Source organism: Tamandua tetradactyla, chromosome 7, assembly GCF_023851605.1.
Source record: "Tamandua tetradactyla isolate mTamTet1 chromosome 7, mTamTet1.pri, whole genome shotgun sequence".
Taxonomy (NCBI): Eukaryota; Metazoa; Chordata; class Mammalia; order Pilosa; family Myrmecophagidae; genus Tamandua; species Tamandua tetradactyla.
The window spans coordinates 43,412,026-43,436,358 of NC_135333.1; the positions used below are offsets into that span (position 1 = coordinate 43,412,026).

The window sequence follows — 24,333 nt, forward strand, 5'->3', positions numbered from 1 at the left end:
GACTCCTGAGCTGGACACTCCCTGTCCTCAGAGAGCTGCGGTTTCGCGGGTCATCAGGTCCGGCAACTGGGGGAGGGGAGGGCTGGGTGGAGACAGGGAAGAGCTTTGCCCCCTGTCCCAGGCCGGGCTTCATCCAGAGAGCCTGTGTTTGAGGCACGGGGGTGGGGCGGGAGGCCGCGGGGCCCTTGGGAGGGCCCTGGGCTCCTTCCTACATGCAGGGGGCCGTGGAGGGCCTGCAGCTGGGAGTGCATGGTGAACTGAGCTGCTTTTGGAGGTCACTCGGGCTGTGGGCGAGGGAATGAGGCTGCAGCAGGACACAGAGGTGTGGCCGGGCCGGGCGGTGCTTCAGGGTACCAGGCGGGGCCTGAAGGACGTGGCGTCAGGCAGAGCATGAGGGCGGCTGTGAGCATTCCTGGAGAGACGAGTGGCGCCTTTTGATCCAATGTGTGCAAGGGCCCTGCGGGACCTGGGTGGGGGATGGCCCGACCCCCAAGTGCCTGACTTGGTTTCTCTGCAGAGATTGGAGCTGGGGGCGAAGCTTGAGTGTTGGGGTGCGTGGCCACAGCTGAGTGCTTTGCCGGGTCCCGCATGGGGGTGCGTGGGGCGATGCAGGGTAGCCAGGGGTGGGTTTCAGGCAGGGTCATAGCCCTGGAACCATGTGGACAGTGGCCCGTAGCAGCCTGGGGTAGCCGGCGAACGCCCAGGGCAGGGCGCGTCCACATGCCCCATGGGGTCCCGCTCCTGGCAGAGCCAACAGCAGCAGGCAAGGTGGGCCTCGGACGCCTTGTTCCGTAACTGGCCCATCCACGCGTCTCAGCCACCGTGAGGACGCTGAGGGAGAAGCGGCTCCCTAGCCTGGGGGTGGTGAGGAAGGAGGCTCACGTACACCCCAGCATGTCAGCCGTCCAGAGTCCCTTGGGAAACACAGAGGACCCAGTTGGGGCTCTGGCTCATGGGGTGGAGGAGCCTGGGCCAGCAGGGCCTTTGGGAGCCCTGGTCCCCTGTCCGGCGGGTGCCAATGAGGTAGCAGTGAGTGTCTCCAGCAGCGTGCAGGGAGCCCAGGGGAGTTCAGTCCATTCCCTCCTGGCACCTCGGCTGCCAGCGCAAGTCTCCAGAGCTTCCCCTCTCCTGGAGCGTGTGCACGCTGTCACACGGACACCTGGACGAGAAGACGGGGCCAGGTACCAGGGCAGTCCCTTTAAGACCATGTTCCATGCTGTCCTGGCGGGGACAGCTCCCCATGGGGCTTCCAGGGCTGGAGCCACACTGGGGCAGGAAGAGGCCAGACCCCATGACAGAGAGAACATCCAGGTGGGTCCACATCCAGGTGGGTCCAGGAGCCTGGCCACAACCTATGGGCAGGACAGTGGTGGCTGGCGCAGGCCATGCCCTCAGGCACTCTTCATGCCTGCTGCCAGGAGAGTGAGAAGTTTGTCTCCTAAGCCCCCAGCCTGGGCAGGCGTCCTACCCTCAAGGAGTGCAGGGCAAAAGACACACAGACAGGGGCTTGCTTGGGGGCCACTTCTGCCTCCCAGCACCCCCGTGGGCCAGGGTGCATCCATAGCATTGCACAGATGATGTGAATGAGGCCCAGAGAGGTGCCATGACCCACCTAGAGTCACACAGCACATGGCAGGCAGCACCAGACCCGAGGCTGCCTGTGCCTAGAGCTGAGCCCTCCCTTCTACCCCGCTTAGCACCTGCAGCCCCCTCCAGCCCAGTGGACCCTGCACCATGCCAGGCTCAGGGTGGGGTACCTTCCGGAGTGCCTGGGGCCCCTTCTTGTCTGCACCTCACCTGAACCTCAGAGCCATGAGCCTGGGACCTGGATGGGACAGAGGAGACCGGTGTGGTGGCCACTGGCCCCAAGCAAGGATGAAACTGTGGAGAACCATGGAGGGGGTCTCACAAGCTGAATGGCCATGGGGGACTCCCAGCTTCCTTCTCCCACCATCAGCTCCCGCCACCCATCCCCAGCTGGCAGGCACTTGGCCTCTCTCATGCCAGTCCAGGGCTGGTCTGAGGACCTGGGGACAGCAGGCTGACCCCCAACGTGAAGCAAACACCACCTGGCCCATTGAGCCCTGTAGCTGTCAGCCCTGCAGATAGGGGCTTCTGGGCCCCAGGCCCAGGCCTTACCTCCTGTGGCTTGGGGGGGGGTGGGTGGCACACGTGCTCCCTTACCCCCCGTTCTTCAGCAAGCTCATCCAGCTATTAGGAACTCTGTAATTATTACAGACCCAGGCCCCAGCTGCTGTCCTGCTGCTCGTTCTGAAAACCAATAAAGGGAAAATGATTCTGGGCCTTCATGAGGCAGGGAGGAGTTTCCTGACCAGAGGCCACCATAGTCCCTGCCCCTGGCGTGGCCATTGTTCTCTTCCTGGAGCTCCTGCTGGGTTCCCTGCATCCTGCATGGTGGGCACCCTGAGCCCAGCCCAGCGACTGCCTCCTGAGGACCCTCTTGTCCCAGCAGCCTCAGGGGGCTACTCCTCTGTTGTGTCACCCCCAGCACAGCCAGGGCAGGCCTTGCGGGGAGGGTATCATGCTCCCGGCTTCTCCATCTCCAAACACCTCACCCTGGACTCACCCATCCGCAGGACGCCCCCGGAGCGGTGCCTGGGAGCTTTAGCAGAGTGGTGGAGCACATGCTCATGTGAATCTGGTGCCCCGGAAGCGACCCGGCTGCCCCACCTTGCCCTGCTTCCCAGAGAGCTAAGGTGTAGTGGGGTAGCTGCAGGCCATACCTAGGCCTGGCCCCACCCCTTGGGGAAGGGCCACCAGCATGGCCACGGTGCCCGGAGCAGTGGGCTCTGTGCCCCTGTCCACACAGGTGCAGAAGGCCAGATCGACTCTGAGACAAGGGGTGGGAGCAAAAGAACCAATTTGGATGACCCAGGTGTCATTTATGACCTCAGCCTCAGAGGCCCAGGAGGAGAAAGTTGGTGAGCATCTGTGTCACTTCCCTAAAGCAGCCATGCAGCTTGGCATGAGAACGGCATGGATGAGGGGTCCGGAGTTTCCCCTGGAGACTTGCTGGCTGGATCCCATGTGCTGGAGACCTGTGGGCCAGCCTCCGGCTGTGTCCGTACCCCAGGCCCGTGGGCCAAGGGCTCGCCCCGAACACATGCTCCTCTCAAGGCTCTGCATTCATCCTGATGCGAGGTGCGCTCAGCCAGGAGGACCCCAGAGAGCTGTTGCTGGAGTGAGCAGACGCCTCCTGCCACCACTGACCACTCAGGCAGGGGGGCCGTCGGTCGCTCAGCCTCTGTGGCTGCATGGGGCCCATCTCTCTCTCTCTAGAGACCACTGGGTTGCTTCCTGCTGGAGCTGCGGATGGTGTGGGGCGGCTGGACAAGCTGGAGGGGCTGGGGAGGGACAGGGCTGCGCCATGAGGGCCGGGGGGAAGAGTGGGGCTCGGGGCTGCTGTGCACTGTCCAGGATTAGATACACCGGTGCTTGTGGTGGGCTCTGATAGAACCAGAGGGACGTGACTGTTAGGAAGAGGCCAAGGTGGAGAAGCACTGCTGCAGAGGAGCCCAGGGAGCGGGAGAGAGGAGATCCTCCCTCTCTCACCACCCTGAGCGGATGGGCGCAAGGCAGCAGGCTCCCCAGCCCCCGCCTGTCCCTGCCAGGCCCTCACCTGCTGTCCAGGTAGCAGCATGCACTCAGTCTGGATGCCTGTCCAATATGGTGCCCTTGCAAGGCAACGCAGGCTTCCGTGCAGGATGGTAGAGGGTGAAAGTGTTGCAAGAGACCGAGAGAATGCTGGAACTCTCTGGAAGCCGCCCCCGGTTGCACCTAATTCTTTGTTCCGCGCACGCGATGAAAAATGCAAGTCATTACTCCGACTCCGCCTGAAATCCATTCTGAACCGCCACCATTCATCACGACGATAATAGCTGGACTGCGTAATGGACTCCACATGTAAAGAAAGCGCCGGGGGCTCTGCAGCCCCCCTGGGATTGCAAGCAGGGACATCCTTCATTTCCCCCCATAGAAATGAGCCCAGAAGCCAAAAACGAGTATGAGCAAGCCCACGTTGTTTCCATGAGCACTTTTGGCCGGTTTCATCATGGGAGGTATTGCTTCTGGCAGCTGTCTGCAGTAATTGCGCTGCATTCATCCCGATGAATTCATCCATTGTTCTTTGGATGGTTTTAAGTACAGGAACAGCCCGTGGTTGGAATCCCTGGGAGTGGGTCCCGCGGAGGAGGCAGGGTACATGGAGCCTGCCACAGGACATTCAGGGTGTGGAGCGAGGCTGACCTCAGAGGGTTTAGGGGTGTCCTTGATGCCACAGATGGGACCAGTGGCCTTTGGGGGGGAGGGGCTGGCACTTGCCTGAAGGTTACATCAGATGGTGATCAGGGTTAGGGTTAGGGTTACTGTCGGGGCTAGGGTAGGATTAGAATTACATTAGATTAGGGTTTGGGCTGGGTTGTGGTGATGGTTCGCTTTCAGGTAGGGTTAAGTTTAGGGTTAACATTAGGTTAGGGTTAGGGTTCAGGACAAGCTCTGGAACGGGGGCGAGGACATTAAATTCTGCTCCAGCTTTTCTGTACCTGGGTCGGCCCTTTCTGGCCCCTACCTGGCATGGTCTGCTCACACGGGTAGCTCTTTATGAGTTGCTCCCTGTGCTGTCTGTTATTGGGTGCCTGCCTCCACTTGTCCTCACCCCCCTCTCCCCTCCCCCACCCCACCCCCTCTCCCCCTCCCAGTTCCACCCCCTTTCCCCACCCCTGCACACTCCCACTCTCTATTTCTCTGACACATTCAGTGCCTGTTGGATCGTTGGGTGAAGACGCCAACTAACCCTATGGAGCCCAGGGGACCCCCTACCCCTTCAGCAGGTCTCTTGTGCACTGTCCAGCCTGCCAGGGGCGTGACCATGGCGTAGGGCTGGAAGACGAACCAGAGGCATTTGTTGTATACTAGGAGAGGGAGCCCGTGGGAAGGTGCTGGCCAGGCTCACGCTCTAACATACTGGGCGGAGGTGGTCCTCTCTCCTGGGCCCCCTCCATCCACGTGGGCTGCTGGGGTCCCCCGGCCACAGAGCCCCCCAAAGAAGCAGCTTCTTGTTCCAGCAAGGCAGCTTCTGGGCAGCCTGCCTCCTTCTGAGGATTTGATGACTTTCTAAAATTATTTTTTATGTTTAGTGATTTTTTTTAAGTATTAATAAGTCAGTGTGTTTCCTCACAGAAAATCCAAGCAGGGAGAACACAGGACATGCACTAACTGACCCCTCCCTGCCACACAGGCTCTTTGCTGTGCTGCCTTTTGCACCCTTCGGTGATCAAGCTGTGTCCTGGCGGACCCTCGCTTGGATTGGATATCACCTAGAGCATGTTTGCTGAGACCTGGCCAGGAGCTTCTCTGGCAAAGGCGGGGCCTCCAAGGTGGAGCTTAGGGTGGTTCGTCCAATTCAGCCCTTAGGCAACATCATGCAGTGAAGTCGGGGCCCTCCACAGGGGGTCTGAGGGACCCGGGTCACTGCAGTGCCGGGCCGAGCCCAGGGCCCAATGGGACACGTGGCCTTTCAGAACAGGGTGAGGGCTGGGCTCAGCCTCAGAGCCAAGGCCTGGGCATCCCACGATTTTCAGTGTTCTGGAGTGTCGGCCGTCCTACAGGACAGGCAGGGTCACTTGAATGTGCCCACGAGAGCACGGAGAGGAGCCCGTGAGGGCCCCTTTGGGTTGGCGCTCCATATTGGCACAAAGGGATGGGTGGACAGCCCCTGAGCAGTCCCTGTGAAGCCACTGCACAGTCCCCATGCAGCCACAATGCAGCCCCCGTGCAGCTTCCATGCTGCCATGATGCAGCCCCCTTGCAGCCACCACACAACCCCCAGGCAACCACAGTGCACCCCCCGTGAGGCCACTGCACAGTCACCATGCAGCCACGTTGCTACCCATTACTGCTATCCCAGCCAGACCCTGCCAGCTGCACCAATGCCCATGGCTGAGGGCAGCGCTGCTTTGCATCAGTTTAAGGATATGCAGCCCCCCTCGAAGGCCCTCACCAAGAGCACTTCTAAGTGCCAGAACTGCAAACAGGTCCCATAGAATTGTGAGCTTGCCCCTGCAATCCTGCTTGCACAAGCCCTCGTCATCTTGTCAGAAAATTCATTTTGCATAAATATTGATTGCATTTGATGTGCTCCCACATCTCAGAGTAATCTGAACTAATAATATTTTCCAATTACAAATTTCATAAACTTATTGGGCAGCAGGTGTTGACAAAGTGCTTGAAAACATTTTTCTTCTGTTAGTTGAAGACTTCCTTATAATCTCACAGTTGAATTTGTTTAGGGATTTTTTTCATAAAGGACAAAGGTAGATTTAATGCCTCTTGACTGCACCGTGTAAAACAAGATGATATGGGTGTACAGAAAAGTATGGCAGTGTACAAACCGTTGACGTCCTCCTAGCTCAGCTCAGCTCCCTCTGTGCTCTGCGGCACCGGCACTGCCAACCTCCCGGCCTGGCCGGGCACCCGGGCTCTGGTCATCTGGGCTGTGGCTTTTGCTCTCTCTGCGAGTCTAGAAGTGACCCCTTGTTCGAAGTGACCCCTTGTCCTCAGCTGGCCAGGCAGGAGGAGAGGCTCCCTCCAAATGGGTCCGTATGCCACAGTGGGAGCGAGATGCGGCCTTTGGCATGGGGTTTTTTTAGAGACCAGTCTTCAAAAATGAAATGGAAGGATTTGGGTCTCAATCCAGATTACTTTTTGTGTCCACGTCCCATTAAGCCTGAGACATGCCCAGTGGGCGCCTGGCCAGCACGTGCTCAGACCTTATCTCCACCGCCATTGCCAGCGTCCACCTAGTGTCTGGGGTCCTGGCCCCAAGCCCCCTCTGGGGTGTCCACTGGGGACTCGGACACAAATCTCTGCTGCATCAGGCTCCGTGCCTGCGAGTGCAGTTGAAGGGCTGTGACATTGTGCAGGAGTGCTGTGTCCTCCCTGCCCTGCCTAGAAGAGGGGCGCTTCTGCCTACTTGGCCAGGTGACTTGGTGGAAGTTGCTTTACTTCCCCAAGCCTCAATATCCTGATCTGTAAAATGGGAATGGATTTGCTTAGGGATTTTCTTTTCTACAAAGGACAAAAGTAACTCTCATTCTTCTTGACCCTCCCTTGAAGGGTAAGAGCGTAAGTGTAAAAAGGGAGTGGGGGGTTAGAGCAGAAGGAAGCAGTAACTTATCTTCAGGCCCAGGCACAGCTCCCCATGTTCACAGCCTCATGTTCTGGCCATGCCCAATGGCTCATCAACCCCAGGCTGAACTCACTGGTTCTTGAGATAATAAAGGGAAATCATGGAAAAGAAAGATTTCTGGAAACTCAGTGAGGTCTCTGTATAGGTGTAAGATTGCTATTTTCCTCACATGGCACCTTGCAGAACATTCTATAATGCTCAATTTCCTGAAGACTGCCTCCCTGAAGTAGGAGCCTCAGACTCTTCACTGGGGAACACCTGCTCTGTCCATCTAGTCGCTGGTGCCACATAGCAGGTAGCCTTAGTATCCCAACTGCATTCCTGCATCTCTCCAGATGTTTTCTCAGCTTTCTGTCATCACCCCGCATGACTTCAGGGTCTCATGGGACAGAAGGACATGCAACGATTGTGGTTTCAGGAGATGAGGACCATAAGGACACGGGGTGGCCATTTAGCTTGCCTCTTCCCCAGGGATCACGGCCATCCATACAACAGGGAACACAGCTTCTCTACCCCATGCAGAAGAAGCAGGGACATAGGCTTCTGCTCATGTCCATGGGGCAGCACTGGTCAGTTTCTGGATTAATATGGCAGCAAATTCCTTATGCTTGTTGCACAGCCTCTTCCCAACTTCTGTTTTTAAATATTCTTAGAAATAAGAACAGCTGGCCATGAATTGCATCATGACATAAAGAAAAGAGAAAAATGGATGCTGAAGTCTGGGTAAAGTCCCCACTTGGGACATCTGCAGAGGGTATGAGAGGCACCTTCTTGGGATGTCCATGGTTTGTCCCCTGAACCCAAACTCTCATGGTGGCTGCAATAACGCAGAAAAGTTTTTGCCTAATGCCCTGGCTCTGGGCGTAGCCTCTGCAGTGATCAGAAAACAAATAGGCAGAGGTGAAATCCCAGGAATTATATCCTCCACACTAGAGGCTCAACTCCCACCTGCAGCATAGCAGGAGAAAGGGGGGCTCTGAGGGGAGTTCGACTAGAAGCAGCATAATTAGCAGGAAAGAGCCTCTTAAACAGGGCAGGAGTAAGCAGGAGCCTGTACTCTTTCATCCAGCCTCCGTTCCCGTGAACATAACCCTCCCACTGCAGACAGAAAGCCTGGCCTCCTACATGGGAAAAGACACTGCAGCAGGGGTCACCTGAAGAGTGAGTGACTCTACCCCTTGCCCAGTCCTTCTAGGCCAACCTGGAGAGGACAGGATTTCCCACACCCACATGAACTGCGAGAAAGGCTGAAGACCCGCTCCCCAGTTAGCCAGGTGGAAAATTCCAGACTAGCTTATCCTCTACTTCTTTAAAAGGGAATGAAAAAAGCGTCAAAGTCAAAATGCAAACACAAGCCTGTGAAAACATAAGCTCTGTCCTAGCTCTGAAATAGTCTTCTACTATAAACGGATGAGACTTTTAGAAAGCATCTGCTTGTTGGCATCAAAGAAGTACAAGAGACTGACTGCTCTGACCAAGGAACAAGGCACTGAAGTGACAGAAAATGGAATGAAGGCAAAGATTCCAAGGCTTGCTGGTGAAATAGGAGAAGAATAGGGGAGCCACAAAATATAAGTGCCATCTAAATGTGTATTAGAAGTCTCAGATAACAGGACTGTCACTGCAGATCAGAGCAGTGCTGTGTTCGGCGGTCTTACAACCCTGGGATAACTCACAGGAAAAAGAAAAGAGAGAGAATGTGATAAGTTTAGAGAACAGAGGATGGATGATTGAGATTGAGTCCTTTCCCCCACAAAAGGCACATTCAAGTCCCTGTGGGCATGAGTCCATATATACATGGGTCCTTTGAAGATGCCGTTAGTTTTCAGATGTGTCCAAATTGAGTAACGGTGGGCCTTAACCCAATATGGTTCAAGTTCTTATAAGCAAAGAACAGTGGACAAAGAGAGAAAGAAACCATCAGGAGCAGCCAGAAGCTGGAAGAGAACCTAGAAGAGGAAGGAGAAGATGTGCCATGGGCATTGTCACGTGACAGAAAAGCCCAGGCTCCCCACAGTCTGCTGGTCAGCTGGAACATCCTGACCCTGGGAGGAAGAAAGCCTGCTAGCTTCTGAATCCCTGAGTCCTTAAATTCCTGTTGTTTGAACAATTCGTTGTGTGGTATTTGTTTTAGCAGCTGGGAAATGAAAGTAATGAATATCTAACTTAAGAATTGTGGATGCCCCCAAGGGAAAACAAGAATGGCAAGACCAGAAAGAATAAACAGATTGGAGTGAAAATAGTGTTGGGGGTAAAAACTTTCCTGAGCTGAAAACAATCACAAAGAAAAAAAAAATGTGTGTATATATATATATTTGTTTTTTAATAAAGTTTTTTTTGCATGATCAGGCACTGGGAATCGCACCTGGGTCTCCAGCATGGCAGGCAAGAATTCTGCCTGCTGTGCCACTGTCACATCATCCATATATATAGACTTCTCCAAATTTTATGAAAAATGAATTAAAAACAAAAATATACTGTTTCTCACCATTCCATAGCAATATCTTCAAAATGAAAAAATAAAAGAAAAAAGTCTAATAACCATTCAGATTATATTGGAGTAAAAATAAAGACAGGAGAACAAAAGCCACAGACTCTACAGACATGACCAAGCTGATCTTTGGACCCAAAGAGACTCAGAGCAGCAAGATTATAAGAGACGTGGCTGAAAAATAGTTTTAAACTTACGAATTCAGTACTGTTTCAAGTTGTTGTTTTGAACAAAGGGAATAAGCATAGTCATTTTAGATGCAAAGATTTAGAAAGTATACAGCCCACATGCCTTTCCTTAAGACATAAATAAAAGATGTGCTCCAGCTAGTCAAGAAGGAAATAAAAATCCAGAACTAAATATTGGAAAAGTCATATGTAAAAGATTAATTAGATACACAGAACTAGGTATAAATAACTCTGGTAACTATGAGTACAAAATTGACTGCAAATCCAAACCACTATTAAGGAATAAATGGTGTATGTTATTATAATGAATAGTTGTGTAATACTAAACTGGTTTATGACATCTGGTTAAATTAACAAAAGCTATCAGGGGAACGGGGGTAGAGCAATGGTCGGGTAAGAGAAAGGTCACTAATGTTTCTTCACAGAATGAAAAGAACCATAAGACTTATCTCAGAGAAATGACTTAGTCATTGAGTGTATTTTATTAACGTAAAATCTACCACTACCTGAAACAAAAACATGAGTTCTTCTAAACTACTGCAGAAGTAAAACATCATGAATATTTATAAAGTAAGATAAAATAGTCCATAAGAGATGCATACAGAAATCAGCATGGAACATACTATTTTTTTATAACAGAATTGTTTTATCAATGATGACAATAAACGTAAATGGGTTAGTCTCCTCTATCCAAAGGCAAGGACTATAAACTGGAGTTTGGAAAATAACCATATAGGTGCTGCTTTCTAAGGGTACACCCTCAAAGATATCCATAAACCAAATTATGAATTAAACCCAACTAAGAGAAGAAATGCACTAGCCTTCTTTTCCCATCATATAATTTATTTAAAACTATACCAAAAAAAAAGAGAAGAAGAAGAAGAAAATCGACCCCTCTGCTAATTTGCAGTTGGAGGATGAAAGAAAGCTGTGGGCTTGGCACATGCAGACCCATGGTCTGTCAATGCAGAAATCAAAATGCCAAGGTATAGGGTGCACTTGTTCATCTCACAGCCAGAAAACTTGGAACAAATCTCCAAGCCCCCTCTGCCTGAATTCCTCCAGGGAGGAAATGGGCAACACAAGGACCTCACAGGGCTGTTGAGGGTTGTGTAATTAGAATGGCACAGTGCCTGGAGCAGGACCAGTGTGTAACGAACACCCAGCTGCATTTCTTTGCCTCCAGATGTAGTGAAAATAGCATGGGGCATATCTGGGAGAAAGCACCCATGGTCATGAATATAGCACAGCTTTAAATGCCTTATTCTAAAACCAGAAAAAATCAAATAAAGGACCCTGCTTAGGGAAAAGCCACCCACCACCATGCAAGAGAGGAGAAAGGAAGCAATAAAGATGAGAAGAAATAGTAATGAATGTGAAAATGAACAACATTGGAATTCAGCTTTACCTCTTTGACAGTAAGATAAAAGTGTACATTTATCCCTGTTGTGTAATTTTTTTTTAAATCAGAAAATGAATCTGATAAAGGAAATGCACAGCATTTATGAAGTCTCAAATTATTCTAGAGTGCATGCAGAGCTGGTGTGTTGGTCACAAAACCCGAAAATTCTGATTAAATATATGACTTGAGCAGGCCATGGTGGCTCAGCAGGCAAGAATGCTTGCCTGCCATACCAGAGAACCTGGGTTCGATTCCCAGTGCCTGCCCATGTAAAAATGAATGAATGAATGAATGAATGAATGACTTTCTGGGGGAAAATTACCAAAAATAACTGAAGAAATAGAAAATGTTAATTATGTCTAGGAAAAGCTCCCAGCAGGACGGCTTACTAGGCATGCTCTCTCAGAGGTCAGCATGCAGGTGCCTCTTCCTCAAATGCCTTGTTTTGGGGACCAGCCCAACCCTGATGCCAGGAGCGGCCTACCGGGGAGAAAAGGACACACAGCCCTTCTCTCGGCAAGTGCTCCGGGGTCTGTGAAGGGGTCGCTCCTGGGTTCTCCCGGCCAGAGCCCCAAGCCCCCAGCCTCCAGAATGTTCCCCTCCCTGGGGTCAGTGGTGAGTAGGACGAGCACCTCTGCTGGAAAGGCCAGCATGTCCACTCCCCCAGCCCTTTGCAGGTAGAGAGCAAGGGCCACGGTGCAGGAGAAAGTCTGGAAAATGTAAATGCATTCCAGGATTTCAGAGTCAGCTGGAATGAGAAACCATCCAGGAGATGAAGTGAACACTGTGTTTGGATTTTGGTAGATGCTGAAAAGAAAGTAGGCAGGCGCAGTAATTACCCCTCATTAGGAAGATAATCATCCCCAGGCAAGCAGCAGCATTCCTATCCATAGACCTCCAGGACACCTGGGGCAGGGGAGGCCCTCCCTGCACCCAGCATAGTTGGCGGTTACTTTTGGGAAGTTCTGGCCAGTACAATCACATAATATTTAATATGGAGAAATAAAAGGATTATTACTTTCAGACGAAGTGACCATGTACCTCTAAAATTCCGGAGAAGCAGCTGAAATGCCTTGAGACTAATAAAAGAGTTAAATGAATTGGAGATTTATAAGGTAAACATAGAAGCGTCTCTACTTGTATTCACATTAACGTTCCCGCAGATACAAAAAAGCTTTCGTCCAGATGGGAGGTCAGTATTGTATGGCCTATGGGCCAAATGTGGGCCACCATCTGTTTTTGTAAATAAAGTTTTATTGGAACATGGCCATGCTCATTAGTTTGTGTAGTGTCTGTAGAGGAGTTGAGTACTTGCCAAAGAGAATGTGTGGCCAACAAAGCCTAAAATAGTTGTTTTCTGGTTCTTTTCTGAATTGATAGAAATGTATCAACCCTAGCTGTCCCCAGGAGATAGAATTAGCAGTGACTTCTGCTGCGTCATTTGGGATTTAAAAATAGGGGAATTTGCACACACAGCCTTGAGGAAGCTTATCTATTTACACAGAGAGGAGCTTTTGTGGATGAAACCAATTGCTTTCTTATATCCAAGCAAATGTGCTTAGAAACTGTGATGGTTTAATTAAAATTAAAAAAATGAAATAAAAGTGTGTAAGTAAGGGGAGGGGAATTCCATTAATAATGGCAGAAAACATGAAACAATGTGAGGTAACTTTAGTGAGAAATGGTTGGTACTTGTATAAAGGAAATCACAAATCTATACCATGGGAAACTTACAAAGATTGGGATAAATGATACAAAGAGGCCAAATATTTTCAAAAGGAGTCTGAACGACTCAATGCTGTGAGATTGTCTAGTCTGTCGGCATTGTCAGATTTAATACGGTATTGATCACATTTCCAATGAGTAGGGGAGGGTTTAAGGTGATTTTGCTGTTTCTCTCAGCGTGCAGGCTGGCCTCGGGCACCATGGGGGGTGTAGGCGCTTTGGGGCCGCAGGGCCTGGCCTGGTGAGTGTGCGTCCAGCTGTGGGATCTGCCCAGGAGTGAATACAAGTACACAGCTAGCACTGGAAAGACGTCGGCTCTGGCTACTGTTGTGTTCTGATCAACAGAACAGACCAAGCAGCCTAGAGTGGACCTGGGCATTTGGACGGCTTGAATACAGGGTCCAGGGATGTAGCAAACCCATGAGGAAGAGGGGAGTACCCCAATAACTGATGCTGGGAAGAAGCCGATGTCGCAGTCAGCAGTGCCATCTGAGAAATAATCACGACAGCAAACATACATGGATTGTCTGTGGGAAATCACCACGTGTGAGCCCAGTGTCACAGATGGGGAAACCGAGGCACAGAGGGCTAAGTAACATCCTAAATTACCAGAGAGGGCCTCATGCCGAGGAGGCCAGTCTGGGCCCTGTGCTCGCCGGGGGCCACCCTGTGCACCCCAATAACCCAGACTCCTGGAGGTCAAGTGGGGCATGCGTGGTCCATAACCACGCAGAAAGTTCTCGGTGGGGAGGGCTGCAGTGTGTGAACAGCCAGCAGGAGGCCCCTCGCCAAAGGCCACAGAAGGTGGGATTCCTTTGCTTGAAAGGCCCAGAACTGGCAAAGGCCTAGACAGAAAGTGGATTCATGGTCGTTTAGGTCTGCGGAGAGGGGGCGTGGTGCTCGACAGGGACGGGTTGCTGTGGGGAGCTGGGAAAGGGCTGGGATCGTGGTGGCAGTTGTGCCATTCTCCTAGTCCAGCGGCCACAACATCCCCGTGGTCGTGAGGTCTCTGGGTGAGGAGTGACTTCCCAGAGCCCCACCCTGGGAGGGAGGCTGGACAGACGACCAGGGGAGACGAGGCCAGGGGCGCTCTGCTGACCACACTGCAACCTTCCCCTCTTCATCCACGCGGGGCCCTGCAGAGAAGGGCCGTGGGACTGAGAGGCCTTCTCACTGAGTGGAACCAGTAGTGGGTCCCCAGGCCAGCCCTGCAGGAAGCGGCCTTTTAGATTAAATTCCTATGCAGTTTTCTCCCGATGATAGCTAACAGGTCTCTACCGCGTTCCTCTTCATTTTGTATTTATACTGCTACAGTTTGGGCTCATAAAATATAAAACATAGCCCGCAGTCTCTACCTGATGCTAAGCTCTTGAAATTAAACTGTTTTGTTTTGTTTCTTTTTAAGAACCCCAGGATGGGTGAAAGGGTAGCTGCTATTCCCAAGCTGTGACACCCCAAATCCAGCCCCACAGGGTCCCTGCAGGGCTCCCCAGCCCCCCAGCTGCGGGTGCCAAGACCCCACCTGCTTAAGGCCAACACATTCCCTGGGTGCTCCCTCAGAGTCATCCTGGCATTTGAGGGGGGTTCTCTAGCCCCTGGGGTTGCCATAACAAGTGCCAACAAATGGCTCACACAATAGCAATTTATTGTCACACAGCTCCGGAGGCCAGAATTCTGCCTGAATTCCTAGTCAGGTGCTTTTTTGTGATGGCTCGATAAATAATTTATGGATGAATGAATGATTCCCTCTGTACATTCCGGCCAAACTTGCTGCCTTCCTGGAAGCCTCAAAAACTGCTAAGGGCCACTTCTGCCCGACACTTCTTCCTGCTCCAACGGCCACCTGCAGTTTTGATGAGGTTCAGGGGATTTCACTTGCTAATTATCCCGAGTAGTTATATTTAATAAAGCCTGGCGTTTGCTGCCGGTGATGTCTGGAATCACACACACCATGTGCTCTTTCAGAGGCAAGGCCATCGGGGAACTTTCTGGATCACACAAGGCGTTGTCTTTGGTTTGACTCAGCTCCCAGAATTACCTTTCCTGGGCTGCTGGAAAGGGGCTGGCCCTGAAGACGAGGGAAGCATAATCATAGCCCCTCATACTTAGTGACCGAGGGTCCGAGGATAGAGGGAGCCGTGCATCCTAGGGGGTCGCTGCTCTGGATGGCAGCAGGCTCGGGGTTTCGGGGTGAGTCCACTGGCCACAGTTCTTGGTGGCCGAGAGCAGGGCTGACCAGCAATCAGCGTCACCTCATGAAGAAGAAGTGTTTGCAGAGTGCAGTGGGATGGGGCCAGGTGTAGGCAGGGAGCTGGGGGCTCAGGGAGCGACCAGAATGTGTCTGTACCTGGAGTTCAGCCCATGGCCATGGCCAGCGGTGCCCCTAGGTTGGCACCTGGATGCAGCTGTGGTCCAGACACCCACCCCTGCCTCCCCACAGCCTCCCTCTTCCTCTAGACATGGGTGAATACCCTTTGGCAGTGCTGGACAAAGTCACTCTGTGAGCAGCATCCTTTCTTGCCTAAAACGTGTCTTCAGAGCACTTGTTATTCCGAGAGCAGGAATCTCAGTTATATGGTGCCTTAGAGCCTACCCAGCACCTTTACAAACTCTTCCTCTTGATTCTTGCAGCAGCTGCGGGTGGTGGTGAGCTGGCCAGTTCCACAGGAGCTGACTGTGCGACTGTCGTTCCCCCTGGCTGTGGGAACCCATGCTACCGAAGCAGGTCCACCATGTGTTCTTAGGACGGACCCTGCATTCTGGCCCTTGCAAGCCTTAGAATTACTTTTGTCTTGTGTCTCAGCAAGCTGCCATGAATCAGGTGGCGCAGCAGGGTCATTGTCGGCTGCCCTCGACTGGAGCTGTCCTGTGGCGTCCGTGGACTGATTCCACGCGAGCCTCAGTCAGGGGCAGGGGCAGCAGCCGAGGCTCACTGCTCCGGAAGCCCCGGTTGGATGTGGCAGGGGAATGCCAGGCAAAGCCAAGTGATTGGATATCTGGGGCTTGTTGGCTTGGGGCCCACACTCCAGCCGCTGTGGAGGACGGTGCCCAGGGAGTGTGCTGTGGATGCCTGTGCACTTTCCCCAGGGCACCTGAGCTCTGGCCTTAGGCAGAAGCAGGTACTTGTCATGTGGGTCACTGTGTATTGGTGGCAGTTGCTGCTCAATAAGGGGGGAGGTGTCAGGGCTCACCCTGAGGGCTTCTCCTAGGACAGAAGCAGGAGGGGCCCTTGGAGACCAGGAGAGGTGGCCCCTTCCCACCGGGGCTCACTTGCACAGCCAGGGTCCAGACCCCCCTGCTCCTCCCTCCAGGGAGTCTGCTGCCTCTGGGGACAGCCAAGTGACCCCCCCCACCCCCTTCTGGCTCCAAGGAGCTGCCAGCAGGACGGTTTGGAACCTGAGCTCATAAGACTGCCTAGAGATGCCATGTGCCATTCTCACAGTAGTTGGCGCCTAAGAAATGAGTGGAGAGGGGTGAAAATGCACACCAGGCAAGGCAGGCAGATCCTGTCTCCTGTGTGGCCACGCAGGGTTGGGGGTGGGGACAGTGTGAGGAGACGGGCCCAGGCCACACTTGGACACACTGCCAGGAGCCCAGCTTGTCTGCACCGCCTCCCTGTCCTGGTCCCTGCTCGGTCCTGCTGGCTGGAGCTGGACACTGGACATGCAAACCAGAAGCGTGCTGGGGCACGCGCAGCTTGCGTAGCCTTTGTTGTGGGGAAAGCCCCGGAGGAACTCATGCTCCCCATGCAAAGCTGAGAACATGGCATGTCTAATATCGTAGGATTAAGTGCTGGGACGCATGCACAGCAAGCATGCTGGGGGACCCACAGGGACCACAGATAAACAGGCGACGAGTGCACAACCCCACCCAAACTGAAAAGAAAGCAGAGTACAACCCAATAAACCAACGGAAAGTGGGGACCATTTATAAACAATCAGCAAACATATCTGAAAGATTATCTTGCTTCTCTAGGCAAAAGCAACAGAGAGGTGAAGATGGAACCCAAATGAAATGCTCCTTTTCTATGTGGTAACCATTAATTTTATACCACAGTGGCTGGTGCTGGTGGTGGAAGCATGAATTGCTGTGGCCTGCGGTATAGGGGATCACCCCAACACTATAAAGCAAACGCAAAGGCAGGTGACCTGCCCGCTCCACCTCTGGGAGCTCACGGGGCACCTGCAGGAAAGGAGCAGCGGCCCCCACCCCCACACAGCACAGGCAGCCAGGAGAGGCTGCATCGCAGCCACACAGGCCTACGCCATGAATGCCATGAGAAGCATCTGTTTCCCAGGGTTTCCTACTTTCCAGGGAAAGTGTCATGACACACTCTTAAGGGAAAGAGAATGCAAAAGTTTGAGTAAAACTCCAGCTGTTGTTTTGTATATAGCCATTATTAAGAAGTACAAAAGGAAATACACTAAAACATGTTTAAATGCCTATCTTCAGAGACAGAAATGAGGGAGGAGTTTTGCTTCCTTTTTACACTCTCCTGTATCTTCCAGCTTTTGTTTAGTTTTTCTACCAAAAAGAATTTGTAAAAGTTTATAAATAGAAACAGGAAAATTAATCATTCCTTTCTTGCTTATTGCTCTGGGGCAAATGTGAGTGGCCATGGCAGAGAGCAGGCAGCACCGGCATGCCTTGGTTGGATGTGGGAAGTGCCGTAGGCCAAGTCAGATGGAGTGGACAGACACATGCCTGAGAGCAGCAGGACACCGGACCCCGGGGTGGGAGCTGATGGTTGCATGAGACCAGGGGCCAGGCGGGAGTCTCCAGTGACACTGGCCTTGGGGGCCAAGTGTGTCATAGATGGCAGCACTGCTGGCCAGGCGTGGGGAGGCCAGAGGGCGGGGGTCAGGGTCACCCAGCTGAGACGCAGTGGCTGCCAGTCAGCACATAATGGTGACCCAGGCCTGAACCCCAAGGAGCCTGAGGGAGCCCGAGGGAGGGTCTGGCTCCGGGGTGGCCATCCTCACCCTCTCCCCAACCCTGCAGACTTGAGGCTGCACATGTGACCTGCATCGGGCTCTGCCCACAGACCTGGTCAGCATCTGGCCATATGCACCCCTGGACAAGGCCAGCGTGGCAGCACCTGAACAGTCATGTGGGTGGGCAATGCCCCAGGAGTTTCTGTCCCATATGCACTGTGGGAGGCAGGCAGGCTAGTGAGCTCAGGGTGGATCCATGGGCCAGGAGGCTCTGGATGGAGGGAAGGGGTTTGTGGGGCAGCGAGTGGGGCCAAATGTTGGGCAGCAAGGCCTGGGAGCTTGGGGAGCTGGCAGAGGAGTATGCACCAGCCACAGCAGCTACTGTCAGTTCTCGAGCTGGGTAGCGCCCCAGTGACGGCATGGAGGGCCCCTGGGTGGGCGGGGGGCATTATTTCCAGACCTGTCTCATCATCCCTTCTAGAAAATGCCATCATATGCACAGCTGCTAAAGAAGTGCAATTGAGGAGAACTACCCCCAGCAGGGTTTTAAGGAACAGAGTGAATCTTTAATAACTAAAACAATAAGCTTTTCTTGTAAACTGATGATGCCAAATAATGAATTTCTGTGGTGTAAGTCTGCACTCTTTGAGTCCCCGGTATGGGGATGTTTTATATCCTTACACATTAAATCATATGTGTGGAAACATGGCTTCCCATGGACCCACCCCTGGGGCCATAAGCAGCAGCCCAGCCTGGTGGGGCCTTTTCCTGGAGGTGTCCAGCTGGTCATACTTTCCCCTTAGGATTGGAGGCTGTGGTTGGCTCTGGACTGCAGCTCCAGAAACTTCCTAAACCCAACTGTATGCTTTCCGGGAGGGGCTGTGGGATGCTGAGGTGACCAGCTCAGATCTGCCCTGGAGTCTCCAGCAGGGTAGCAGGTGAGGGCTCACTCACCTCGGCACCCTGAGGGGCTCTTCAGAGCTCAAGGAAGGGAGCAGCTTTTCATCCAGACTGCAGCGCAGAAATGGGCAGCATCACGCCACTTGGGAAGTGCATGTCTCACCCCTCCACACCCCCAGGATGGGTGTTATTTAAGACTCGGAACAGGAGTACTGGTGAGGGTGCAGAGACATTGGCCTATGAGCGCATCGTCGGCGGGAACGTAAACTGGCACAGCTGCTGTGGGAAGCCACGTGGCGGTTCCTTGGATAGGAAAATATTAAATGGCCATTCAACCTGGTGACCCTGCTTCTAAGATCTCCCCAAGGGGAGTGAAAACAGGGACTCACATGGACCACCAGCATTATAACAGCCTTATCACAGCGGGCAAAAGCAGGCACAGCCCAGCGTCCACTGTCCACTGGCTGGATTAGCAGAACAGGGTACCAGCACCCAGTGAACTATTATTCAGCCATAAAAGCCCTGAAGCTCTGAGCCAGGCTACAATGCGGACGAACCTTGAGGACATGGCATTGAGCAGAAAAAAGCCAGGGGCATAGAGAGGCAGCGTTGAGCTCCCCTTACACAGCTACCTAGAACTGGCATACTCGGAGACAGTAGATGCCAGTGTACCGCGGGATGGCAGGTGGGAAACGGGAGTGTTGCCTGATGGGGTAGGTGTGCTTATGCATCTTGGAAACGTTTAAATCTCAAAAGAAGGAGAGAAACAAAAGAGGCTGACAGCCTGCAGGTAGGTGAGGGGCCACACTAGGTGGGTGGTGTCGGGAGGGCAGGGAGGGATGTGGGGGGAAGGAGAGGGACTCCCTGGGTAGTTGGCGAATGCCAAGTTTACTGGGATACGTTTCACACTACAGGGGTCCTGTTAAAAATGGGGACGGGGGCACCCAACAATGTGGAAGCATGTCTGGTCTGATCATATGGGCCGGCCTGCCCTGGGCCTGGAATAGCCGATCCCATGGGATCTCACCCCAGAGCTGGGGCTGGGGCAGCTGTTGCATGCTGGGCATGGAGTCTGAGGTCCAGGGTCCAGGCTGGGTCCCTGAGTCCTGGCCGTGCCGGCCCCCTTGAGGCTGGAGAAAGACAGTGAGCTGAATGGCAAACCCGCCATCTCGGGGCGACCCCAGGCAGACACCGGGGGAACCTCTGTAGGGGGCCTGGGACAAAGGTTCATTGGCCACATGGGGAGGTGTGGTGGGCTGGGTCTGGATGGCCGGGGTCTGGGAGGCTGCAGGAACGGCGTAGGCACCACAGAGCAGCGGGGCCAGGCGAGCGGGCTGGGGGCATAGTGACATGGGCAGGTGCTAGCGTGCCAAGGACCCAGCAGCGAGCAGGGCAGGGGGGCTGAGGCAGGCCGGGCTGGGGTCCCTGTGGCCTGCCTAGGCCCTCCCTGGATGACCTCCTCACCAGTCTGGCGGTTGTCACCTCCCTTCTGTCCCGTCCCAGCTGGGGTCTCCTGATGGGGGGGCTCCGGGAAGGCAGTGGGGCCGCGGAGGGAGCAGCGACGTCCTTTCCCAGGGCTGCCGGGAGGCGCCGGCCACCGCTGGGGCGCGGGCGACGGGGAGGCTGACCACTGTCTTCTCTTCGCTCCTCAGGTCTCCTGACAGTCGCCGCCCGAGACGGGCCCCCGGGAGCGGCCTGGGTGCCGTGCAGCGGGCCCGCCTCCGCCAGCCTCCTCGCCCGCCGTGGGCGCGTCCTGCCCGCTGCCGCGCTCCCGCCCATCGTCTCTCCGTAGCCCACCACCGCCGGGCCTCGGCGTCAGGCGGCTCCCAGGGGGCCCTGACTAAGGCGCGCAGGTGGGGGCCGAGCCCGGGCATTAGCAATACTCGTCCGCGGAGACGGCCGCGCGCACGCGGGACTCAGCGCCGGCTGCGCGCTTCACGGAGGAGGAGGAGGAGGAGGAGGGGGAGGAGGCCGCCAGCCTCGGAGGGGTCGCCGGCCGGTGGGAGGACGCTCGGGCGCAGACGCCAGCCTCTCTCCGTGCCCTGGACTGCCCGAATCGCTTTTATTTTCTTATACTTTGAGTATACTCGATAGACCAAAGAGCAAAATCTATTTTACAGTGGACGCAGCCCCCGCCTTCAGAGGCCCCGGGGCCACTCCGCGGGCGGGCAGGGGACTCGGTGGTCGAGACATGCTTCGCGCCCCCGCGACGCGGCGAGGGCGGCCCCGGCAGAGGCCCCCGCCCCACGAACACTGCGGCGCGGCCTGGAAGGAGCGGCAGGAGTGGCGCGGGCCCGAGCACAGGGGACCCGCGGGACAGGCCGGGCAGGGGAGCCCTGGGGCCGCGCCCACCGACGGCGCCAGCCCCCGCCGGGAAAGCAGACCACCCTGCTCGCCGCCTCCTCTGTACTTAGACCACCTCTCTCGTACTAAAATCATCTTCTGTTTTAACCAGTTAGACATGCCTCTTCTACAGTCCCATTTTTGATAGTTGGATAATCCAGTATTTGCCAAGAGCATGTTGGGTCTCCCGTGACCGCTGTCTCATCCGATGCACCATTTAGCTCCAGAAAGCAAAATTAAAGGAAACTAAAGTAACACTTGTTTGAAAGAGATCATTAAATGTATTTTGCAAAGCCTAAAGTTATATATTTAACAGTTTTTATATGTTGTATATTTGTAGAAAACCCTATTTAACCATGGCTGTGGCGGTACCGGCAGGCCCGAGATGGGGCCGGGTCCCCGTCTCTGTGTCCCCGAGGACCACGGGGTGCCCTCGGGCCGGGGACTGCGGGCGCGGGAACGCGTCTCAGTGAGCCCGTGGGGGCCAGGCCTACTTTGGTCTGGCTTCTCTGGTCGGCCCCTCGGCCCGTGTGCGGTGAAGACGGAGTGTACAGTGACTTGCCCCGCCTCTTCCAGTGGACCCCCTTTTTTTCTTAGCCCCTGTCGCATCCATAGATCTTAAGGACAATTTGCAGCTGATTTCTTCTTCCTAAATTGGCATTATCCCCCATTCTCAGAATCCTCTGTCTGCGGCATCAACAGGTGGGAAAGCAGAGCGGGAAGAGAGGGGATGGGCGCTGGGGGACAGCAGTCTCCCCAACTGCCCTGCAGGTCAGGAGAGCCAGCCGGTAAGGGTGACTATGTATTTCCTTCACTGGCAATCATTCTCCAGGTCCCTCCATTTTCCTAGAGTTCTGCTGAAGTATATTACCTAAGGGTCCAATTAACATGAGTATTATGCTAGTTCTATGCTACTAAAAAAAAAGAAAAAGCTGTAAAAAAAAATAACTATATAAACTCTGTTCTAGAACCATAGACTAAAGATAAGAAAGAAAATCCATTTATTTAAGACCCGTTCCGATATCCACAGGCATTTAATTTACCTATTTCAGGCACCACAAATTTAGGTGTAATTGTATCCTTGAGTCACGAAAAGGCTGAAATTCGGGGTTTTCATCACAGAGGAGGTGGGGTGTGAGCAGGCTTGGGGGAGCAGGCCCGGGGTCCCCAGGAGGACTGCCTGGCCCTGCCCACCGCTCCTCCTGGCCTGTTTCTTTCGGAAGAGAGTATAGACACCTTTGCGGGCAGAGACGGGAGATTTAAGATGTTACAGCAATTTTTTTTTCCTGTTTTACAATATTCAATTTTGTGTTGATTCAGCTAAATTATGAAAATAAAGAAAAAATCCTTTGATAAGCATGGCTTCTGTTCCCTGGCCGTGGTGTCCTGGGAGAGGGGCTGTAGCTGGCATGGCTGGCAAGGAGGGGGCATGGGGAGCCCCAAGTCATGTTCTCCATTTGGGCCCAGGACCATGCAGCCACACAGCCCTCTTCCATGGCCCTCCCCCATGGCCTTCCTCAATGGCTCTCCTCCATGGCCCTCCCCCGTGGCCTCCCCTGTGACCCACCCCCATAGCCTTCCTCCATGGCCCTCCTTGGCTCTCCTTTGTGGTACAGGGTCTGCAGCCAGCACAGTATCACCTAGCCCTCGGAGCATGAGGATGGATGTAGAGTCTGCAAGTTGATTGATGGCATCCCTGAACCTGCCTGGATGGCCCCAGCAGGCTGGGCAGTGGATGGCTCCTGGCAGCAGAAGGGCACAGACACTGTTACCCTGACTGGGACCAAGCTGAGGGCTGTGTCCGTCTTTCCTTTGTTCTCACTCTGCTCCCTTTCTCTTCCAGTGCTGGGCGGCCCTATTGAGTGGGAGGTTCAGGCATCAGACAGGGGAATAGCTGACCACACCCATTCACGTATTTCCCCAAGTTCGCGGTGCCCGGCTCTGCCCAGTTTCTAGAGCCTGCCTTCCCCACTGCTGTCCATCAGGCTGGGACCCCTGCACGTCTCTGCCTACCCATGTCACCTGCCAGGTAAAAGGTGGCAGAGTGGAGGCACAGGGGCGGGGTTAAAGTCGGGCCCCACCGTAGTGGAGACAAGCCTAGGTGGCTGCACAGCCTCCCTGGGCCCCAGGGTCCCTACTGGTAATTAGGTGAATTGGTTCAAGCTCAAGGTCAAGCGAGAGGCAGCCTGCGTGGCATGGGGGACGCTCTTACAGAATAAGGTCAGTGCTGCCTCTGTTGTGATGCCAACCCACAGGGACCTTGCTGACCTGTCTCATGGAACCCTGTCCTGGAGAGAGCTGGGAGCAGCTGCAGCGAATCCCACCTCTATTCCCACTGGCTGTGCCACCCGGGCTCGGCTGTCATGGAGAAAGCGGGTGGTGCCAGCAGCAGCATGATGGGCACTAGTATGAAGGGCGCGGGGCAGCACACCTGAGCACTAGGCAGCCCTGTACCAGGGCCAGGGCCGTGTTCACAGATGCCCTATGACGTGACACTCAGGTGTACAGGTGGTCCCCGCCCAGTGCCAGCAGCAGGAGCACACGAAGTTGTCTCTGCACAGTGCGTGCACTTGAGTGTGTGCATATGCGTGCATGTGAGTTCACAAATGTGCACGTGAGAGTGCATGTAGTTGTGAGTGCATGTGTCTGCATGTATAGACACTGGTGAGTGTGCATGTGAGTGTGTGGTGGGGGCTGTGCACATGTGTGTGCATGTGTACACACATGCATGAGTGTGAATTTTGCCCTGTGTGCTGAGCACTAAGTCAGGGCTGCTGAGAGGAACCCTTACTGGTTCCTGACCTCCAGGAGCCCTGTCCCCAAGTTCCTGCTTAGAGACATGCAGCAGGGAGGAGACTGCGAGGAAAGGGTGACGACAGGTGGCGCCATGGTCAGAACCACAAGCTGCCCCTGCAGACACTGCAAGCCCATCAGGTGATGCCCCATCTGCTTCCAGCTGCCCAAGCCCCTCTGGGCACCACACAAGGATGAGTGGACACTTGGGAGGAGACTACTCGCTCATCCCTGCGCTAAGCTGATTGTCTGCCTGAGAGGAGCCCCCTGAAGAACATGCTTCTCCTGAAGCCCCCAGGAGTGGAACAGCCGGAGAGTCCCAGGATGTCCAGTTTAGTGAGTGGAGGTGG

At 54.1% G+C, this 24,333-nt stretch overlaps 1 protein-coding gene across 1 annotated transcript in view; it reads left to right on the plus strand.

The window, feature by feature from the left end:
- The window catches only part of TAFA5 (TAFA chemokine like family member 5), a 126,333-nt gene extending 105,757 nt beyond the window's left edge, over positions 1–20,576 (plus strand). The window contains exon 4 of the mRNA XM_077167858.1: positions 20,500–20,576. Within this exon, the coding sequence (XP_077023973.1) occupies positions 20,500–20,508 (9 nt within the window). The 3' untranslated portion in view covers positions 20,509–20,576. The remainder of the gene's footprint in view (positions 1–20,499) is intronic.
- Positions 20,577–24,333: the final 3,757 nt, after the last annotated feature.